Source organism: Trichoderma breve, chromosome 1 (genome assembly GCF_028502605.1).
Source record: "Trichoderma breve strain T069 chromosome 1, whole genome shotgun sequence".
Lineage (NCBI taxonomy): Eukaryota > Fungi > Ascomycota > Sordariomycetes > Hypocreales > Hypocreaceae > Trichoderma > Trichoderma breve.
Window position 1 is genome coordinate 5,375,782 of NC_079232.1, and position 18,865 is coordinate 5,394,646.

The 18,865-nt window shown below is 49.7% G+C and overlaps 6 protein-coding genes across 6 annotated transcripts; 3 read left to right on the forward strand and 3 right to left on the reverse strand.

The window, feature by feature from the left end:
• Positions 1 to 94: 94 nt before the first annotated feature.
• T069G_01589 (redoxin domain-containing protein) lies at positions 95 to 842 on the reverse strand (the record flags this gene model as incomplete). The annotated part of the gene is made up of 3 exons (XM_056168799.1): positions 95 to 268; positions 427 to 629; positions 719 to 842. 3 exons carry the CDS (start codon positions 840 to 842, stop codon positions 95 to 97), a joined length of 501 nt encoding a protein of 166 aa, XP_056034115.1.
• Positions 843 to 3,201: 2,359 nt separating this feature from the next.
• On the forward strand, positions 3,202 to 5,383 carry T069G_01590 (FAD binding domain-containing protein; the record flags this gene model as incomplete). Its single annotated transcript, XM_056168800.1, has 5 exons — positions 3,202 to 3,675; positions 3,757 to 4,159; positions 4,240 to 4,458; positions 4,518 to 4,916; positions 4,980 to 5,383. The coding sequence occupies 5 exons, from the start codon at positions 3,202 to 3,204 to the stop codon at positions 5,381 to 5,383; spliced, it is 1,899 nt and encodes a 632-aa protein (XP_056034116.1).
• Positions 5,384 to 6,240: 857 nt separating this feature from the next.
• Positions 6,241 to 9,787, forward strand: T069G_01591 (RNA dependent RNA polymerase domain-containing protein; the record flags this gene model as incomplete). The annotated part of the gene is made up of 5 exons (XM_056168801.1): positions 6,241 to 6,876; positions 6,943 to 8,174; positions 8,230 to 8,290; positions 8,371 to 8,797; positions 8,868 to 9,787. The coding sequence occupies 5 exons, from the start codon at positions 6,241 to 6,243 to the stop codon at positions 9,785 to 9,787; spliced, it is 3,276 nt and encodes a 1,091-aa protein (XP_056034117.1).
• Positions 9,788 to 10,047: 260 nt separating this feature from the next.
• Positions 10,048 to 10,989, reverse strand: T069G_01592 (2OG-Fe(II) oxygenase superfamily domain-containing protein; the record flags this gene model as incomplete). The annotated part of the gene is made up of 4 exons (XM_056168802.1): positions 10,048 to 10,119; positions 10,207 to 10,415; positions 10,487 to 10,563; positions 10,631 to 10,989. 4 exons carry the CDS (start codon positions 10,987 to 10,989, stop codon positions 10,048 to 10,050), a joined length of 717 nt encoding a protein of 238 aa, XP_056034118.1.
• Positions 10,990 to 11,527: 538 nt separating this feature from the next.
• On the forward strand, positions 11,528 to 12,079 carry T069G_01593 (uncharacterized protein; the record flags this gene model as incomplete). Its single annotated transcript, XM_056168803.1, has 1 exon — positions 11,528 to 12,079. The coding sequence occupies one exon, from the start codon at positions 11,528 to 11,530 to the stop codon at positions 12,077 to 12,079; it is 552 nt and encodes a 183-aa protein (XP_056034119.1).
• An 858-nt stretch (positions 12,080 to 12,937) lies between these two features.
• T069G_01594 (fumble domain-containing protein) lies at positions 12,938 to 14,604 on the reverse strand (the record flags this gene model as incomplete). Its single annotated transcript, XM_056168804.1, has 4 exons — positions 12,938 to 13,295; positions 13,359 to 13,782; positions 13,849 to 14,131; positions 14,254 to 14,604. The coding sequence occupies 4 exons, from the start codon at positions 14,602 to 14,604 to the stop codon at positions 12,938 to 12,940; spliced, it is 1,416 nt and encodes a 471-aa protein (XP_056034120.1).
• Positions 14,605 to 18,865: the final 4,261 nt, after the last annotated feature.

Here is an 18,865-nt window from a genome sequence, read left to right on the forward strand (position 1 = left end):
AACAAAACACCGAAGTGCCTTTTTATTTCCCTTTGTGTGAAAGATCTACAGCCAGAAAAGCCGAGAGAAAAAGAAAGTCCCTTTTTTTTTTTTTTTACAGCTTGGCCAGGACAGCGTCAGCTCCAGAGACGTCGACGCCGCGCTCAGTCTCCTTGGCGGCGTAAATCACCTTGCCGTGGTCGACGGCGATGGCATACCGGGCAGTTCGGTCGCCCATGGTCCAGCCAATAGCCTTGCTGAACGCAAGCTCGGAATCCGAAGCGAAGATCTTTGTGTTTTTTTCGTCCGATTAGCTAATGTTGTCCCACAGACCCTCCAGCGGCGACGGGTTATTATGGGAGGGGAGGAGGGGTAAACGAAGAGGGAAGAATGTAAAAGAAGAGAGAGGAAGCGGGGGGTTAAAAAAAAAAAAAAAAAAAAACTCACGATGAAGTCGTCCTTGGTGTAGTTGGCCTTGCCCCAGGCGGACATGACAAAGGGGTCGTTGGAAGCAATCACGACGACCTGCTCAACGCCCTTTGCCTTGAGGGCGTCAATGTTCTGGATGAAGCCGGGCAGGTGGTTGGCCTGGCATGTGGGTGTGAAGGCGCCGGGGACGGCGACGATGACGACCTTCTTGTTCTTGAATTCTATTTAAATAATATATTAGAGAATAAAAAAAAAACGAATACAGCTTAGAAACGTAGGGAAGTTGGGCGAGCATCGAGGTGTGCCTTACCGGTGCTGGCATCAAACTTGATGGGGATGCCGCAGCTGGTGATGTCCTTGGTCTCGGGGGTGAAGGGGACGTAGCCAAAGGACACGTTGCCCGGGAAAGAATCGCCGACCTCGAGGACAGACATTGTGATTGTTGATTTGGGGATTTTTGGAGATGTAAGTGGTTTCGGAGTGGTTGAGAGGCTAAGAAAATATGAAAGAAGCCGAGGTTAGTATTGCGTGATGGCACAAATGGGGGAGGAGGGGCAGATTTGCGAGAGAAATAGAAATCGAGAGCACCGGGGAGAAAGAGGCTGGGGGAGAGGGCAACGTACCGGCCTTTCTTTTCTTTTTCTTTTTTCCTATATATTGGTTCCCGGTCAGAGCAAGGCTGGGGTATGTACGGTATACGTAGGTGGGTGTACGAGTATATGGAGAGGAAGAAGAATCGGGTCTAGATGCTTCTCGGCAGGCAATATATATGTATGTGTATAGATGGATGGATATATGGCCGAACGTGCATGTACCTGTGTACCTACCTCTTTGGATACCTGACATGGCCCTGCCTTATCCTTATATACCGGCGGACACCGGATTGTCGTAATATGGCATTTTATTTGGAATTTGCCATACTGTAGCATGGCGCGATGCGGAACCACGGCGGGGAGAGGGGATCCTCGATTTAGTAAGTGCAAGCAAGGAGGCCCGTACCCCTTACATACCTTAGTAGACTAATATTGGGGCTGAATATTGCCATCGTCGTCATGATAATGGGGGGCGTGTTTAGATTACTCTATTCTATTATATTCCTTGCCGCTGCGGCTGAGGTTGTGCTGTCTCATCTGTCTGAGACAAGCAGCAGAAAAAGAAAGGAAAAGAACACTACAAAACCTACTAGTGTGTCTAAAACTGCTGGGGGGCCTTTTTTCTTTTTTCTTTTTTTCTTCCATTTTTTAATCCAAGTTGGGATAGCACAGTACCAGTACTAAGGTGCTTACTGCAGTGGCCTCTGCCAGAAACACCAACACCAGTCCAACACGCACAAGCACTACAACGCAAACAGGTATCAGCGGCCGTATAAATTCATGCGCTGGGGTACCTGATGGCGGGGTACTGGATGGAGATGGACGCAAGGCGGGTCTCCGAGTCTCGGCTGGAGGCGTGATGACCTGGCAGTTTTTGCTTCCCTTACATGGACATGGACAGCCCTAGAATCTGAAAGACTGATACTGGGGGACAAGGACCAATGTTGGCTCTTTACGCAGGTATTACTTGCATTGGTCCTTATCTGGCGCCTGGAAATAGCAGCGCGATGTAGTTCTGCTCAGGTATCTCAGATGTACTGATGCACGAGGTGTCAATAGATTACCTAGAGTAAGAGCGAGGTTTAGATTAGCAGCTGACCGCTAGGCCAGAGATGCCGGTGGCAAGAGCGCTTGAGGCTGGCTGGCTTGGCTGCGTGTGTGCCTGCCTGTTCCTGCCCAAGGCGAACTGCCAATCCCGGCTACCTGATATTGATCGAATAATGCACACCGAAAGTTGCACTCGTATAAAAAGCCAATTGCGAGGCAGAGTATCAATACTTTCCATATCTTTTATCTTACAAGGCAATTACTAGTCACCCTAAGGAACTTGGTAGCTGTGCCTTTTCTTGGCCATGGTTCACCAAGACAAACGGCTATACGTATGCCCGAGTTTAGAAAACGCCACCTCACAACGGGCTTGACTTCAACTTCCTCCCATGTTCTAACGCCCAAGATCTCGTGGCTTGTCGTAAAGTGCCCGCGTCTCTTCATCTCGACTTGGTGTAACGGCTAGATCTCGGTTATCTTTGGCAGGCTAAGTTATGCTGTGCTACACGACCGCCGCCGGGCTGCTCGTTCCAAAGCAATCGATTTGCCCATTGCTGCCCCCCCCTCTCTCGAACCAGTTATCGGAGATGGCATTTGCATTAGCACCTACATTAGATGTTTACCACGTACATTAGCATCCTCACTCATCAGTATCTTATGCTCGGGAGTAACACGGTAAATGTTTTATCCATCTCGATGCATTTATTGGTTAGTTGCCTAGGTTGGTATAGTAGGTTAATAGTAGAGCCCCCGGACAAGGACGCCTCACGACGGCCTTGCTGGATCAACTCCAAGACACGGGGACCAAATGTCTCGCAACGCCCATTAGGCAGAATAATATCGCTGGAAAGAACAGTAAGACGCCCGGCACTTGGCTCCGATGGCGGGGGATCAACATAACGTCCCATTAGCTCTTATGCACTATTACCCGGTACTCGAGCAATGCAAATTGATCCATGGTACGAGAAGGTACATACTTGGCATGGTAGGACTGACGGCGGGGTTGTACGGACAAGTATCCGCAGCCTGAACTCGTACATGCATGGCTACCGCTGGATTAAAATCTCATTGCCATAATCTGCTGCTGCTACTGCTACTGCTACTGCTACATCCCTAGAGGCTGCACAGCTGCATCCAGCCCTTTTGATCCAAAATGCCTGCACGACCTCTGATACAGGCACGGGCCCTATTGCGGTACACCAGGCCCAGCGGCGGCGCCTCCAAAGCCCGTGTACCTGCACTTGTACCCCCTACAGCTGCTCTCCATTACCGAGGCTATAGCGTCTCCTCCAAACTGCTTGCTTCTTCCTCTTCCTCTTCCTCATCCTCTACTTCAGCATCAAATTCCACTCCTGATCCGGGGGCATCGCAAGGCTGGTCTAGCGGGACTCTCTTGGCCGTCGCTGCAGCAGCGGCTGTGAGTGGTTGGGGAATCTCAAGCCTCGTTTCTGGTCAAAGCCACAACGGCCCCCAAATCAAGGCTAAGAGCAAGAACAAGAAAGCCAAGGATGATGAAGACAATGACAGTGATGACAATGGAGCAGAGAAACGAAAGCATGATGGCTTTCTGAAAGTGGCTAATGAAGATGAGGAAATTGGCTTTGCCAACCGTACTGAGATGAAGGAGGTGAGTTGTTGAACGGCCATATTCGACTGGATCACTGTTGATAGACACATATCTCTAATGAGTATGAAACGCCTTTTCTAGGCCATATCAGACATCGTTTGGGAGCTTGGGAATGAAAAGGACATTATATCTACAGACCCAGACGATTTGCATGCCCATGGCTACTCTAGCTGGTCTAGTGTCAACCCAGATGAACTGCCTGTAGCCGTGGCATATCCTCGAAACACTGAGCAGGTTGCCACCATTGTCCGAGTCTGTCACCGCCACCGTGTTCCTGTCGTTGCTTACTCTGGAGGTACTAGTCTCGAGGGTAACTTCTCGGCTCCTTATGGAGGCGTTAGCATCGACTTTGCCTACATGAACAACATTATCCAGGTCAACAAGGACGACATGGACGTGGTTGTGCAGCCCAGCGTCGGATGGCGAGATCTGAATACTGAGCTCGAAAAGCAGGGCACTGGTCTCTTTTTCCCTGTTGATCCCGGTATGTCGTAACCCATACCGGCCCTGCTGTTTACGTTGAAGTCAAATCGCTGACTGGCTTTCGTTGTCGTCGAATCTTAGGCCCAACCGCAAAGATTGGCGGCATGATTGGCACCAACTGCTCGGGAACAAATGCAGTGAGATACGGCACCATGAAGGACTGGGTCATCAACTTGACTGTTGTCTTGTCTGATGGCCAAATCATCAAGACGAGACGGCGACCGCGCAAGTCGTCTGCAGGATACAACCTCAACAGCCTGTTTGTGGGCTCCGAGGGCACGCTGGGCATTGTCACCGAGGGTAAGCAAATTCTAGACAAGAAACTCATCTCTCTGTGTAATTAACGCCTGTCATCATAGCAACCCTGAAACTAGCCGTTATCCCAGAGCAGACGTCTGTAGCCGTTGTCAACTTCCCCAGCATCCGCCACGCCGCATCGGCAGCTGCGAGCGTAATGCAAGCCGCCATCCCAGTGCAGTGTCTCGAGATTATGGATGAAGTGCAGATGCGAGTCGTCAATCTGAGCGGTTTCACCTCGCCCCGAGTCTGGGTCGAGAAGCCGACGCTCTTCTTCAAGTTTGCAGGCACCAAAGCTGCCGTCCAGGAGCACATCAAGCTGGTAGAAAAGATTACAGAAGCCAACAAGGGTGGCGATTTTGAGTTTGCAAAGGACAAACAGGAGCAAGAGCTGCTCTGGTCCGCTAGAAAAGAGTCTCTGTGGTCGATGTTGGCGCTGAGAAAAGAAGGCGAGGATGTTTGTGAGTATTTCTTGAGCTGGATATTCCTCATCACTACTATGGCTGCTAACATTGTTTCTTTAGGGAGTACTGATGTAGCTGTGCCTTTTAGCCGGCTGGCAGACATCATCGAGATCAGCAAGAAGGAGATGGACGAGCTAGGTCTGTTTGCCAGTATCCTTGGCCACATTGGTGATGGAAACTTCCACGAGAGCATCATGTACAACAAAGAAAACGAAAGCGAGCGAGCCAAGGTCGAGGCCTGTGTCAAAAACATGGTCCGCTTGGCCATTGAGATGGAGGGCACCTGCACGGGAGAGCATGGGGTTGGATGGGGGAAGAAGGAGAGTCTGCTGTGGGAGGTTGGCTCAGAGACTGTTGGAGTCATGGCGACTATCAAAAAGTCGCTTGATCCGCGATGGATTCTGAATCCAGGAAAGATCATGGACGTGCCGTGGGAGCGGAAAGACGACCGCCACGATGGCTAGCTGTGAATATGGCATGATGTACTAGATATAGATACTTGGTAGATGTAGATAGTAGACATCAACGATAAATATAGTCGACATTGAACGTGGGCGTATATTCCGTGGGTTCGAATCGACGTGGCAAATATGAATTGATGTAGTGGTAGACATGAGTAAACTCAGGTAGTAGATCTACTAGAAGTCGATATAATGACCATCTCAGATATAGACAAATCCAGTAGTGAAAGTACATCTACATCTAGTAGCTAGAGGTACTAGGTAGATCTAGTAGAGGTGAATAAATCTAGTAGAGGTGAATAAATCTGGTAGATGTAGATAGACCTAGTAGATGGATATAGATCCAGTAGCCAGAGATAGACCTAGAGTCTTATCCAACAGCCAAAATAAAGAGGCATCTAGACTGCTGCATCAAAATAGATTGCCAATCTGGTTTAATAAACAAGCTCTTGCACTTATGCAGCCTACCATACTGCACCTGACAAGTTTTCCTCTGTGGCAGCCTCTCCTGCCTCCTAATTCGCTCCTCTCCGCCTTCGCAGCTGCAAGAAGCCTTCCCACCTGTCTGCAACTGCCAACTCTGTAAATCCCCTCCCTAATATAAGGTGACTCTCTCTTCTTCTCTTCTTCCGTTTTCTCCCTCTTTCACCCCAAATCAACATACACGACGAGGTGAGCTCTCTTCTTTGGCCCCATTCCCCTCGGCCCTCTTCCACTCCCCCTCGGGCCCCCTTTCCCTCTCTTTGCAACAACAACACCGCTTTGGAAGAGCATTTTTTGCCCAAAGCGGTGTGGCAGAAACTATATATATCCCTCCTTCATCGCGGCTCTCGCTGACTTCGAACACTTCAAGCAGCAAGATGGCGGGCCCAAGGAAGTGGCTCGCAAGTCGGGCCCATCCCAACGCTGGGTACCCGACCAGAATAACGACCAACCTCTGGTCGTTGGATTTCGGCACACTGACTGGCCCGGAGACCATGAACATCAACAAGACAGTCACTTCTCACTGTGGCACCAACACCATCAACGCCATCAACGCCGAAGTCGACGTGTTGTCGAAGCGCCTTACCATTTTTTTCCCGCTCCGGATCAAAGTAACGGAGACGGACTTCACGACTCGAGAGTTCAAACTCTCGGCAGATTTGAGTCTGATCAAGACTGTTTCCCACGTTTTCAACGAAAATGACCGAGAATCACTTGTTCTTCGGTTCCCTCTCCCTCCCCAGTATTTCTGGAAAACTCATAACTTACCACCAAATTCTCTTTTCACTCGCAACCCACCAGATGTCTGGAGAAGAGCAACAGACATTACTGAGGATGATACAGTCCCGATGAATTACCCAATATCCCTGAACAACACCAAATCAGACCCAGCATACTTGGAAGTTGGTCGTTGGACTGCCTTTCGCATGACTCTTAATACCACAAATGACGCCACGAGGTGGGCTCTCGGGCACATGAAACTGGCCTTGGAGGACCTCAATATCAGAATCCAGGTCTGTGAGAATTTTCAGGTTAACGCTTCCACCACTACTATGTGGGATTTTCTCGATCACCCACAGGACAACAATCAAGGAGATGCACTGGCTCTTCTACAGCCTTCAAAGTTTCCGTTCGTCCACCTTGACTTTGATGTCCGATATCAGCTCGAAGTATGCGTCGGCCGTAGGGTGCTCAATGAGCACACCATCTCACTGGAATTCCTCCAGAAACTGGCTAAACTGGATCCCCTTGATGCCAAGCGCAGGCTTGAGTTCCTCCTTGACCAAGGCGAAGTCATGTATGATCCCAAAGAACTCTTCACATGGTCAGCCGCCGCATCATACGTACCGAATACAAGAATCCCACACTACTGTGTGTTGGCACGAAAAGCTGCCATCACCCCAACTACCATCCTGTTGAGCTCTCCCATCGTCGAGACTTCAAACAGAGTTCTCCGCTACTTTAATCATATACAGGACCGCTTCTTAAGAGTACAGTTTGTTGAAGAGACAGAACTTGGCCGCATAGCCATGAGCTCTCGCAATAAAGAAGACGTATGGAAGAAGATATTCAGGACCTTGTACCAAGGCATTCAAATCGGTGATCGTCGCTACGAATTTCTGGCATTCGGCAGTTCGCAACTCAGACAGTGCGGGGCGTACTTTTTCTGTCCGACAGATCATATCTCATGTGATGATATTCGTCGGTGGATGGGAGAAGTCGGCCACATCAGAATCGTCGCCAAGCATGCTGCAAGGCTGGGCCAATGTTTCTCTACTACAAGAGAGATGAGGGGCCTTCCTGTCCCGGATGTCCGACGTATTCCTGACATTGAAAGGAATGGTTACTGTTTCACTGACGGGGTCGGTATGATATCCGAATTCATGGCCCTGATGATCATCGAAGAAATGACCTTGGATGTCTTCACCGAACCATCGGCGTTTCAATTTCGCATGGGTGGATGCAAAGGCGTTTTGGTAGTCTGGCCCCAGGCCAAGAAAGGAGAAGTCTACATTCGTGAATCTCAAGAGAAGTTCAGGGCCGACGTCAAGGGCCTAGAGATTATCAAATGCGCCAAGTATTCTTCCGCTACTCTCAATCGACAGACAATCACCATTTTGGAGTGTCTCGGCGTAACCACACAGGCCTTCTTGGACGTCCTGGAGAAACAGATTGGCCTCTACGAGGAAGCAATCAAGGATAACAACGTAGCAGTGGATATACTGACAAAATGTGTTGACGAGAACCAATCTACTCTAGTCTTAGCAGAGCTTCTGCAGGCCGGCTTCAAGACAGACACTGTCCAAGAACCGTTTGTAACAAACTTACTAACTCTCTGGAGGTCATGGTCTTTGAAGTTGCTCAAGGAAAAAGCCAGAATTCCTATCGAAAAAAGCGCCTTTGTCTTGGGCTGTGTTGATGAGACAGGTACTTTGAGAGGCCACTCAAACTCGACCGAAGGCACCTCAGATAAAGAAGTTAACAAACTCCCCCAAATCTTCTTGCAGGTGTCAGATTCAAAAGTCTACGACAAGACCACTGTAATCAAAGGAGTTTGCGTCGTTGGGCGAAATCCATCGCTGCACCCAGGCGATATCCGAGTAGTTGAGGCAGTCGACATACCGGAGCTTCGCCATCTCAGAGACATTGTTGTTTTCCCTTCAACTGGAGATCGACCAGTCCCCAACATGCTCTCTGGAGGAGATCTTGATGGAGATGACTTTTTCATCATTTGGGAGCCCACTCTGATTCCCGACCAATGGAATCACCCAGCCATGAACTATTCCAGCCCCTCGCCTGAAAAACTTGACCGCGACGTGAATGCCGACGATTTACGAGATTTCTTTGTCAAATACATGCAGAACGATGTGCTCCCGCTCATTGCAACGGCTCATTTGGGACTCGCAGATTTCGAGGGGCCCAAGTCGGAGATTTGTAAGTAGAGACAGCACCGATTTCAATCTCTCAGCTGTTCACGATTGTAGACTGACCAGTCTAACATTAGGTCTACGTTTGGCGGAGCTTCATTCACAGGCTGTCGACTATCCAAAGACTGGCGAGCCCGCGGAATGGAATCCAGCTCAGCATAATCCACAGGAGTGGCCACATTTCATGGAGAAAAGGGTCTGCTACAAATCGGAAAAGGCCCTGGGACAGATCTATAACAGGGTAATCAAGCAGTCCATTCAATTTCGGCCGGACTGGGAAAACGCCTTTGATCAGCGAATCATAAACAGGTTCCAGCTAGACAACGCTATGCTCAAGGACGCCAGGAAGATCAAGGTTCAATATGATATTTCAGTGCGGCGCATCTTGCTGCAGTACAACTTGGCGACCGAATTCGAATTATACACCTCTTGGGCCATGTCAAAGCCCTCGATCGGCAGCGATTATAAGCGACAGGAAGAGCTCGGAAAGGAGTTTGACGCAGTAAAGCAGAGATTCCGCGACGCGTGCTATGAAGCAGCCGGCGGCCACAACGAGGCCAAAATTGACAGATTTGTGGCAGCCATGTACAAGGTCACAGAGGAGGAGATTAAGATTGCGCTGTTTGAGCATCACCGTGGACCAACAAATGAGGGCGGTGTAGTCGTTCCAGCTCGGAGGCTCGAGCCCAAGTCAATGCCGTTCATCAGCTTCCCTTGGATTTTCCCCTGGGTTATGATTCGTATTGCGTCTGATGGTAAATGCAATCCCAAAAAATCCATTCTCGCCGCGGCTCATCAGCGGGTGCCTGCCTCCTTGCCTCCTATTACCCCATTGGCTCAGGAGAACCGCCCTGAAGCCAATAACGGTAGCATTGGCCAAGTGCCCCAGAATGGTGCTATGAGCGATGGTAATGAGGATACATTGGCTCAATTTGAAGAAAATACGGCGGCAGTATCAGCCTCCTTGACTGACTTTGGGGGGTTTGGCCAATTTTAGGGTTGTTGATACGTAGTTACCTTGTTCTTCTCCATTCCCGCTATCGGGATGTTTAATCCTTCTTCTGCCCAGTTGAGGCTTATTTCGGAAGAGGTAGAAGATAGGCATCGTAGTGGATGCATCTCAGGGCCTCAATATCGGATGGAATTGCTTTATCGGTCTGTTATTCATACGCATGATAATCAATATAAATGCAAGCAATCCCGTGCGCAATGCTCAATTTGGTGAATTCATATTCCTCCGTGCCCAGACGTATCGTTTCATCCCCGACGCACACATAAATCGGTTCTCAAAACCCATTTTTCTCCATCTTGAACTTCCCGGCCCTCGTGCTACCGTATTTTACTTATTAGCATCGGAAAATGGTATAGACGAAGAGGAGTAAGCGAAAAGAAGCGGATTGCTCTTGGTCAACTTACCAGCAGACAATCATCACCGTGCTTGTGCAATAGCAGCATGCCCGTCTCAAGCGATACTGCGATTTCTTCTGCAGTAGACTTGCGATCATGAGGATAAAATACCGTCTCGCCACCAATACAACCCTCGGCAGAGGAAGTGAGGTATAGAAGGAGCGTCCAAGTGGTTTTGACGGGGACAGAGTCAAGAATCAGATTGTTGGAGTCGTCGTCTAACAAAGCGACAGGTCAGTTGACTTGATTTTTGGAGGAGTCGAACTTTGCAAATATGGGCGACACATACAATGGCAGTCAAAGTATTGGCCCTTGGAGTAGCGGTAGATGCGAATGTTTGGGTTGAGACCTACGGGCTCGCCGCCCCTGCAGAGGTTGAACAGGGCGAGTCAGTAATGCTCAAATCGTTTGTTGAGTGGATGAATTGACGTACCACAGGTCTTTTATAGTTTCATTCTCCAATATTATTTCCTTTAGTCCAGTGGTCTCCCATAATCGGAGTGCAAATGCCGGATCATCGATCTGGAATCTGTCATTGACGCGGACTGCCTCTCCCTTCTTGGGCCGTGAAGGGGTCGTCTGCAGAGGCAAGGTTTTCAAAAATGCGACGTAATCGCGGCAGAGAGAGCGAGGGAAAAATGAAGAGAGAAGAACGATATTGGAAGTGGCCGGATGAAGCTCTGGATACAGCTCGACGACAGGCAAGGGTGGTTTAAAGACAGGCCATGATGGTGGGGGTGGAGGTGCGGCTTGAGCTGGTGCGGATGATTTGGATGATTTGGATTTGGCCATTTTAAATAGAGTGAGATCTTGATGAGGACTTTGAAGCAGGATGTGCTGTAGTGGTATCTGGCTGGTCAATGATGAAGCCTGGTTCATACCAAGAACGGGTATGGTTGGGCTTGTGATAATCTGGAGCAGCCGATTAGCGCAAAGCTACGACAATCAAAATCTTGGTCCTAAGATACATACTCGAAATCAAATTTGTGACTAATGAGAAAAAATGCAGATATAATAATAGCTGGTATTTGGTTCAGTAAGTACTGAAGATATGCCAAGTCGAGCACTCGTTTGAGGCAAGTTTCGTCGAGTTGTTAGTGTGCAGCTATCCGAATCAGTCGGGTGACGCCTACAGTGATACGGACGACGGATATGCACTAAGATGCGAAAATTGCTTCTATCAAAACTAACCTCAACCACCATCTCATGGACATACTACAAACTGCCATCAACAGGAGAAAAATACTACAAGCAGAACACAATTGAATCACTCGGAGGGATAAACAAAGGAAAGCCAGTTATGTTCTACGGGGGGGCCAGAACACCCACCATGTCTCAGGGACCGCCACAAGCCGCACAAGCCACGCCCCAAGAGGCATCACAACCTCAGTCAGTTCGTCGCCAGCCAGATATCAATGCATACTCGGCGTCATGGAACCGCCCTCTCAAGCAATTCAGTCTCTTCTTCCTCGGCGCTGCCTTTACCGCGGCTTCAATAGGCGTGTCTCGCCGCTCGGTGGTCCGTCGCCAGCGCGATTCTTTCCCCAGGTTCTACTCATCCAACACCGTGGGTCCTCAAGAGGGCGCCAATTCCGAGGGTGCCGTGCTGGGCGTCCACGCTTTAGGACTGGCAACGCTCAATGTATCCAGTTTTGCGGTGATGCTCATAGGGGGTCTGTCATGGGCATTTGATTTGAGCTCTGTGGAAGAGTTGCGTACAAAGACGAGAGCTGCGCTGCAGAGACCCGGTGGGGAGGTTAGTCCGGAGGATGAGAAGGAGTTTGAGCAGATGATGGACAACTTGATGGCCAAGCTGGGGATGGATAAGGCTTCAGTACAGGGTGGAAGCGAGGGAGACAAGAAAGAAGAAGCTAAGAAATGAAGATCCGGCCTCTCTTCAACGTTCAACAACCTCTTTTTTCTTCTGCCATGACATTATCGAAGCAGGGTACGGAGCCTCTTTTGTTCAATGGGGAAAACTTTTTTACAAGACGGCGGCATTTGATACTTGGAAGAGACACGGCACGGCTTGCCGGATTGGCGATTACGGAGAATTGAGACTATGAAAATCTGGATATCGACGATGCGGCATTTGATATCCACATGTACAATCACAACCTCACACGACTTTATTTTTTAACGATGTTATGGGCTGCACTGTAGAGTGCTTTGCATTACTTGTACAATATCGGGGCATTCATGGGGAAAATACATCAAAAATGGCTACTTATCTTGAATTGTTATTAAAAACTGAACAGCAATCGCAATTTTTCGTTTTTCTGTACTAGGCAATGGGGTGCGAATACGATGCGAATACGACATCATTTCCCTATATGGCAGGAACGAGCATAGGAATTAAAGTGACGATGAACTTCCAGTTTGTATCTCCGACTGCGACTCCGCACAATACTATCAACTTCTATCCAATGCACTACCTGGGTATGAAATTACAACGATTTTAAACAGGCTGTAAATTTAACCCGATTTTCCCTCTCAGACACCAAGATGCATATTATGCACGGCATTTCACCGTAGCAATTCTCTCCCCCAAAAAGGAAGAGAAAAAAAGAGAAGAAAGGAAAAGAGAGAGCAGGGAGAGCAAGAACCCCCTGCCTAAGAAAAATGAATAGCCCCCAAAAAACTCTATACCATGAACGCCGGAAAATGTGATGAGCCAATATGAAAATGCGAATCCATCCTCTTCCCCATCATCTTGTTTGGCTACCCAAGCACCACTTGATCATGCTTTCGTTTCTGACTCTGTCTTCTTTAGACTCTTTCGCCATTCTTGAAGATCTTCGATACCCTCGAGACTTGCTCTGCGGCCCCAGTTAGCCGGCTGCCTCTTGAGGAACGCACCGACAGCGCCGAGGTAGCCTTCGTGTCGCAAAAAGTAGGCCTGCTTCTCGCCCTTGCTCCAAAACTTGATGGCGTAGCTGAGCGTGTTCATTGTCTGGCGGTGGCCTCTGATAAAGGAGCCTCCAAAGTAAATGTCGTTGAGGTTGTGGATTTGTGATTGCAAGTAGGCGATTTGACCAATGTTATTGGACACGGCATACAGTAGCGATCTTGATATGTCAGCCGAAGAGAAAGAATGGCTGGGATGCGAATCATCATGAGCATCATCATGCGCATCACTGTTGCTGTCATGATGCTCCGACTTGACCGCAGCTTCTGCAGCTTCTGCAGCTTCGGCTTGCAGCTTCATGCGGAACACCTTTCCAAACGAGGACGCAATGGCGGTGCTCTTAAGGCCAATCTTGCCATAATCTGCGCCATATATATCTCCAATCATCATGTCCACTTTGGTGTTGTCGCCATGTTCGGCCTCGGCCAGCATGTCATCAAACGATCGTGCCCCAGTCAAAAGAGAAAGAAGCCCCCAGAGGGTACCGCCGCCGAGGGATGTGCCGCCAACTCGCTGAAACGACCGAGGGCCCGTAACCTTGAGCATGGAAACGCCAGAACCAATGTTTACAAGAAGATATGGATATATGATCTCTCGAGGGCTGACGAAATGCATTGGGTCTGCTTCGGAGTAGGTAAAAACCTCACGGGGAATTTCCTGGATGAAGAAGTCGAGTCCTGATTGTCAAAGGTTAGCTCTCAGTTGCCTCTACTTCCTTTTTTTTCGGAGCTGTTTCGGCTTACCAACTATCAAGCACTCCATCTCGTCTTCTCGCAATACCTCGACTTCCAATGCGTCTCGGATGATGTCGTAAAACTTGTATGCGCCGCCACCAGTGGCCATGACGCACAGCTCCTGCGACCGCGACCCATTGAGAGCTTTGTGCTTGTCGCGCAGCAGCTTCATGAACTCGATGCAATCATCAATGCGATCCGTCTCGAAGTATTGGAAGTTGAGGCGACCGCCAGGGTCTGTGGAATCGACCTCGCGAGAAAAGTAGACGAGCTTGACAAGAGAGCCACCAATCTGGTATAATGCAAACTTGGTCAGCCAAATAAGGGAAACAAAAAGCGCAATGGCAAAGTGAAGAAAGAAAGGATAATTCATCAGTGGGAGAGACGCAGGGAGAAGCAAACGGTGAATCTTACATCTACTGCGATATGGCTGACTATGGCCGTGTGGTTTGGCAGCCGGATGTCGCTTGTCTCGTGATGCGACGGGCTGACTCTTCCATTGTCGCTGCCGTTCTGCGCCGGTGTTGCAGCGTCCGGGTCGACAATGAAGGCGCCAGTGACATTGATCTTGACGCTTCCGGGGCGTGTGATTGTATTGTCGATTTCTTCCGTCGATGTCATGGTACGCGGCCGCTTGGCTATGCGCTTCTGCTCGTCGTCGTCGGCCTCGTGCTCATTGTGCCGCTGTCGCTGCAGCTGGTGATTGAGACTGTGGTTTGGCGGGGCAGCCGAGGCGGGCTCCTCGGTCGCAACGAAGGGCGTCATTGTCGATTTTTTTCTGTCTCTTGCTTTCCGTTCTTGAGAGAGGAAAGATCCAAGAGAAGAAAGAATGATGAACAGGGACGATAATGGTTGAGAGTCGTTGCTTTAGGGAAATCCCGATGCTCAAAGTACTGAATCTACGCCGCACAAACTGGTACGCCGCAAGCAGTTGGTTTGGCCGGTACAAGCCTTGTCTCCGGATTACTTACGAGTACTGCTGATGCGGCCCCAACAAATCCCCAGGGAATACGGAGCACAGCGCCTACTTGTGCCACCAGGTGTTACTTTACCTACTCCTTACGGCTACGATTGCTGCTACTTTAGTAATTATACCCGAGCGAGCGATACTGAGCTGGTATTCGTACTCGGGCTGTCGCATGTCAAAGGCGTGGAGAGACCCCTGTTTTTTCACTGGTCTTCCAGCACCTTCTCAGCGCTAAGGCTCGCTAAAGATAGGATGAGATACCTGGGGTAGCTTATCGATACAGCGCTTTTTATCTGCATCTCCAAAAACTGACAGGTACCTGCGCTTACTCGAGCTTGCAAGAGCCGTCCGACCCGCCGCTGACCGAGGCAGCTCGGTCCACCGGCCAAATGCTCGCCTTGGCTCTTTTCCTTTGCCCCGGCATGGGCATGGTCACATAGTCGCATAACTGCTGTCAGTCATTTGATGAGCGGAATACGAGTATATAATGAAAAAGCGAGACAGCAACTGACAGGCTGCCTGCATGTTCCCTTGAGAAAGCTTGGGGATGACGTCGTTATCTTGCTTGCTCCCTTGTACATGACTGGGTTGACGCATGCCAAGGATATGCACCGCAACAATGCATGCAGCATGCCCGAGAAAAAAAAAAGGATTCGGTATTACGCGCAATTCCATTGGCACGGCATCATTCAGTCTCATCGCACATACCAGTACGGACTGTTCAGCCTTTCCAAACTCCTTCTTAGCATTGAAAGCGTTGCGGCGTGCTTATTCTGCTCTTCCGTCACAGCGATGGAGCCGTGAAGATGGACAATGAATGAACAAGGCAACCAATTAATATGCTTATACATGTTGCTCGGAGATGCCCGCTGCATGTTAAAGGATCCGCTGATTTCCTTTACATGATGCCAGAGGATTCCACTATGCACACATCTCATGTTCATCGTCTCAGCTGAGATGGAAATCAAAGCAAAGCATGCAAGGCTGCTGCAACCTCTTTATCGACATCGCTATCGACCTCATCGGACGGACGGCTTGCTCCCCCGAATCTGCCCAACCATCTCCGATTGGAACCGGAAAAGCGGAGCTCCGATATGGAGCCCTTCGGACGATGTCTTTCGATTTCCCCTCACCGAGTTCTAGATTTGGGGACTTGATCTGGCGACTGGCCTAGTATCTTGTTGAACCCCGCGTTCGGCTTTTGGCCATCATGAAGCCGGCCGTCATTCTTTTTGAGGCTTCCTGGTCATGTGCCGAAATCGAGCTTGCATCCACCATTGGCAATCAGGCTTGCCGCTTTGAGCCATGTCTGTGTGCTCCTCCAAGTTTCGGCATTAGAAGCACGCCGGAGACCTTATCACTGCGCCATCATTGGCTATATTGTGCCATTCGTCCATGTTAGTAACGGGGGGACGAGAGACATCACATTCAAAGTACGACCTGCGAGAAGTTTTTCAAATCAGCGAGCTCCTATTATGTATTTCGCATCAAGCATCTGTATGGTACTCGACAACATCAGAGTATTGGATATGAGTTCCGCCTTCACATATGATGGCCGAGAATGGACGTCATCCCCAGTGGTATGGCCATGGTGCCCGATTTGATATAAACACAAAGCAAACTTACGGTGAGATCTCTGATCTCTACGCTCAGCAATTTCCTTTCTCGGTAATTCTCCATACTTGACAGCAGAAGCAAACTCGTCCCACCGGCAATACAAGATGACCCACAAGACAGTGGTTTGTCCCCAATCTCCTAGTGGCCTCGTCTCCAGCAGCCGGGCGTACATGGAGTGCCCGGGATATAAACATATGCCCAAGAATAAGCACGCGGACTCACCGGCACTTTCGTTCCGGAATCGGGACGGATATGATTGCGGCCGACGGAGACAAGTGGATGTTTCAATCGGATCGCACACGGAAGAGCATTTGCATATTCTCAGGTCATTGCCGCCTCACGATGCGTCTCCAAGCCACAAAAGAAATGAGATAACACAAAATCCAATAGAGATCATCCCCCAAGTGATCACAAGCTCAGCTTCTCCGGCTAATGTATTGTGTGTTCCCATCTTCAACGACGACCTCATGCATGTTCGCTACCAGGTCTGCATGGTGGCTTTCCTGCACGCTACCAACGAGGACGCTACACAACCTCACCAATCGGCTCCGTCCGCTTAGGAGCGCCGGCTCATCAAGGTGTAGGGCATCGAGTGAGCCCAACGTTGGCCATTCAAGCTAAGCAACCTCATGGCGCGGCACGACAGAGCAGTGCCCTGGGCTATAAGATGGGCACGAGGTTGAGACCAGCGTCTAGACCACGAGAAGCAAAGTAGAGGGGCCAGAATGTCATTTGGGCCTTGATTGCTATTCCGTTCACCACACGGCACGACGACGGCGTGTCTGCTACGACAAACCAATGCGACCGGTATGCTTTACGCGGAATTTGAGTTGGCGTATCAACGCACAGCATTGGGTGGTCGAACATATCCGAGACACCCTTTCGAAAACAACAATGATAACAATGATGCCAGAGAGACGAAACCATTCGAGTCGAGGCATCATGGCGCAAAAAGCTTCGCCAGGCTTTTCATCTCGCCAAAATTTAGTTTTCACGAGCCGTATTTAACTGCCAACATCAAGGCTACAGTCGGTTTAACGGCATTCAAATGATGCTTTCCGCGATGGCCAGGAGAGCCAGGCTAATTCAGCCTTTTTCGCCTTCCTCACTCGGGCCATTGAGTTTATAACTTGTTGGTACCAAGCACTCATACTCATATTCAAGCTTTCTGGCGTTGCAGGCACCCCTCACTCTGCCGAGCCGAGCTGAGCTCCTTCCTCCTCACTGCCTTCCACCTACCTCGACATCTCTGTTTCGCTTCGATGGCCTCCATACGATGATGCGCACCTTCCTTCACCTTGCACAAGTACGAGCACGACATATGTGGCCTCTCAACCCTGCATCGTAAACTTTTTCTCTTTTTTTTTCTTCTTCCTCATCTTCCAACTTGTCTCTCGATTGAATTCAATTCAAAGTTCCTCTCTTCATTTGTGTTGACGCTACCCAAAAAGCAATGCAGGCCCCTCTCTCCACTGCACTACTGTACCACAGCATGCTAAAATCACCACCAACCCCACCAATTACTGGCCTAGACAAGTGCCGTCCCCTGTCGACTGCTGCCTCGCCCTCCAAATTTCTCATGATCAAGGATCTTCCATGGAGTCCAGCTCTTCCGTAGCTGAGAGTTGCCCACCTGTAGAGGGAGAGTAGCTTTTCGGCCATCTTATCGCTTCCAGAGGATGAGGCCAGATTGGCCATCCAGCGCCACAATCAGCATGGTAGAGACCTGTGCAAGCACCCGGACAATCGTTCCTTCATCCGGCTACTCAACACCAGACGCTACTACAAACAGACTAAAAGCCAATTGACAACAAGAAGGCTGCTTCATATATCTGCCTTTCTCCCCGTGATCCACCTTGCCAACCTATCAACCAGGGCAGCCCGGGCGAGCCGCTGCCCCTCATCAGCGACAGATGCAGCTTCATCCCCCTCTTTGAGTGGACATACAAGTAAGAAAACGCCTTGCATATCGAATACACCAAGCTAATACTAACTCGTCTTGGAGCGATAGGGCTGTGATGATGCGAATATGGCCTTGGCTGCACGGCAGTGTCGGTATATTAGCCATGGCCGTCGCCGCCAGTGCTGAACCATTTCCAGGAGGCGTCCTTTGAATCGGCCTCGATGGACTCCTTTCCCCTGTGGCACACCTCCGTTACGGTCCCAGCTGAGTCCTCCATCAACTTTTTAGCCTCTCAACTGTTGCTATTTGCGGTGTCTACCATGGATCGCATAAGAGATATCATCTTCACACCGCCACCAGTCGACAAGAAACCAAAGACCAGGAGGACAACTCTCATGTCAAGATGCCTCTGCTCAACTATCTCTGCATTCTGGGCTCATGTCAGTCTTATTTGCATCTTTGAACAGCCATGCCTTTTGCCCTCCTAGCTGTCCCCTTTTCCAGCATGCTAAGATACATATGCACTACAGGCCCATCTT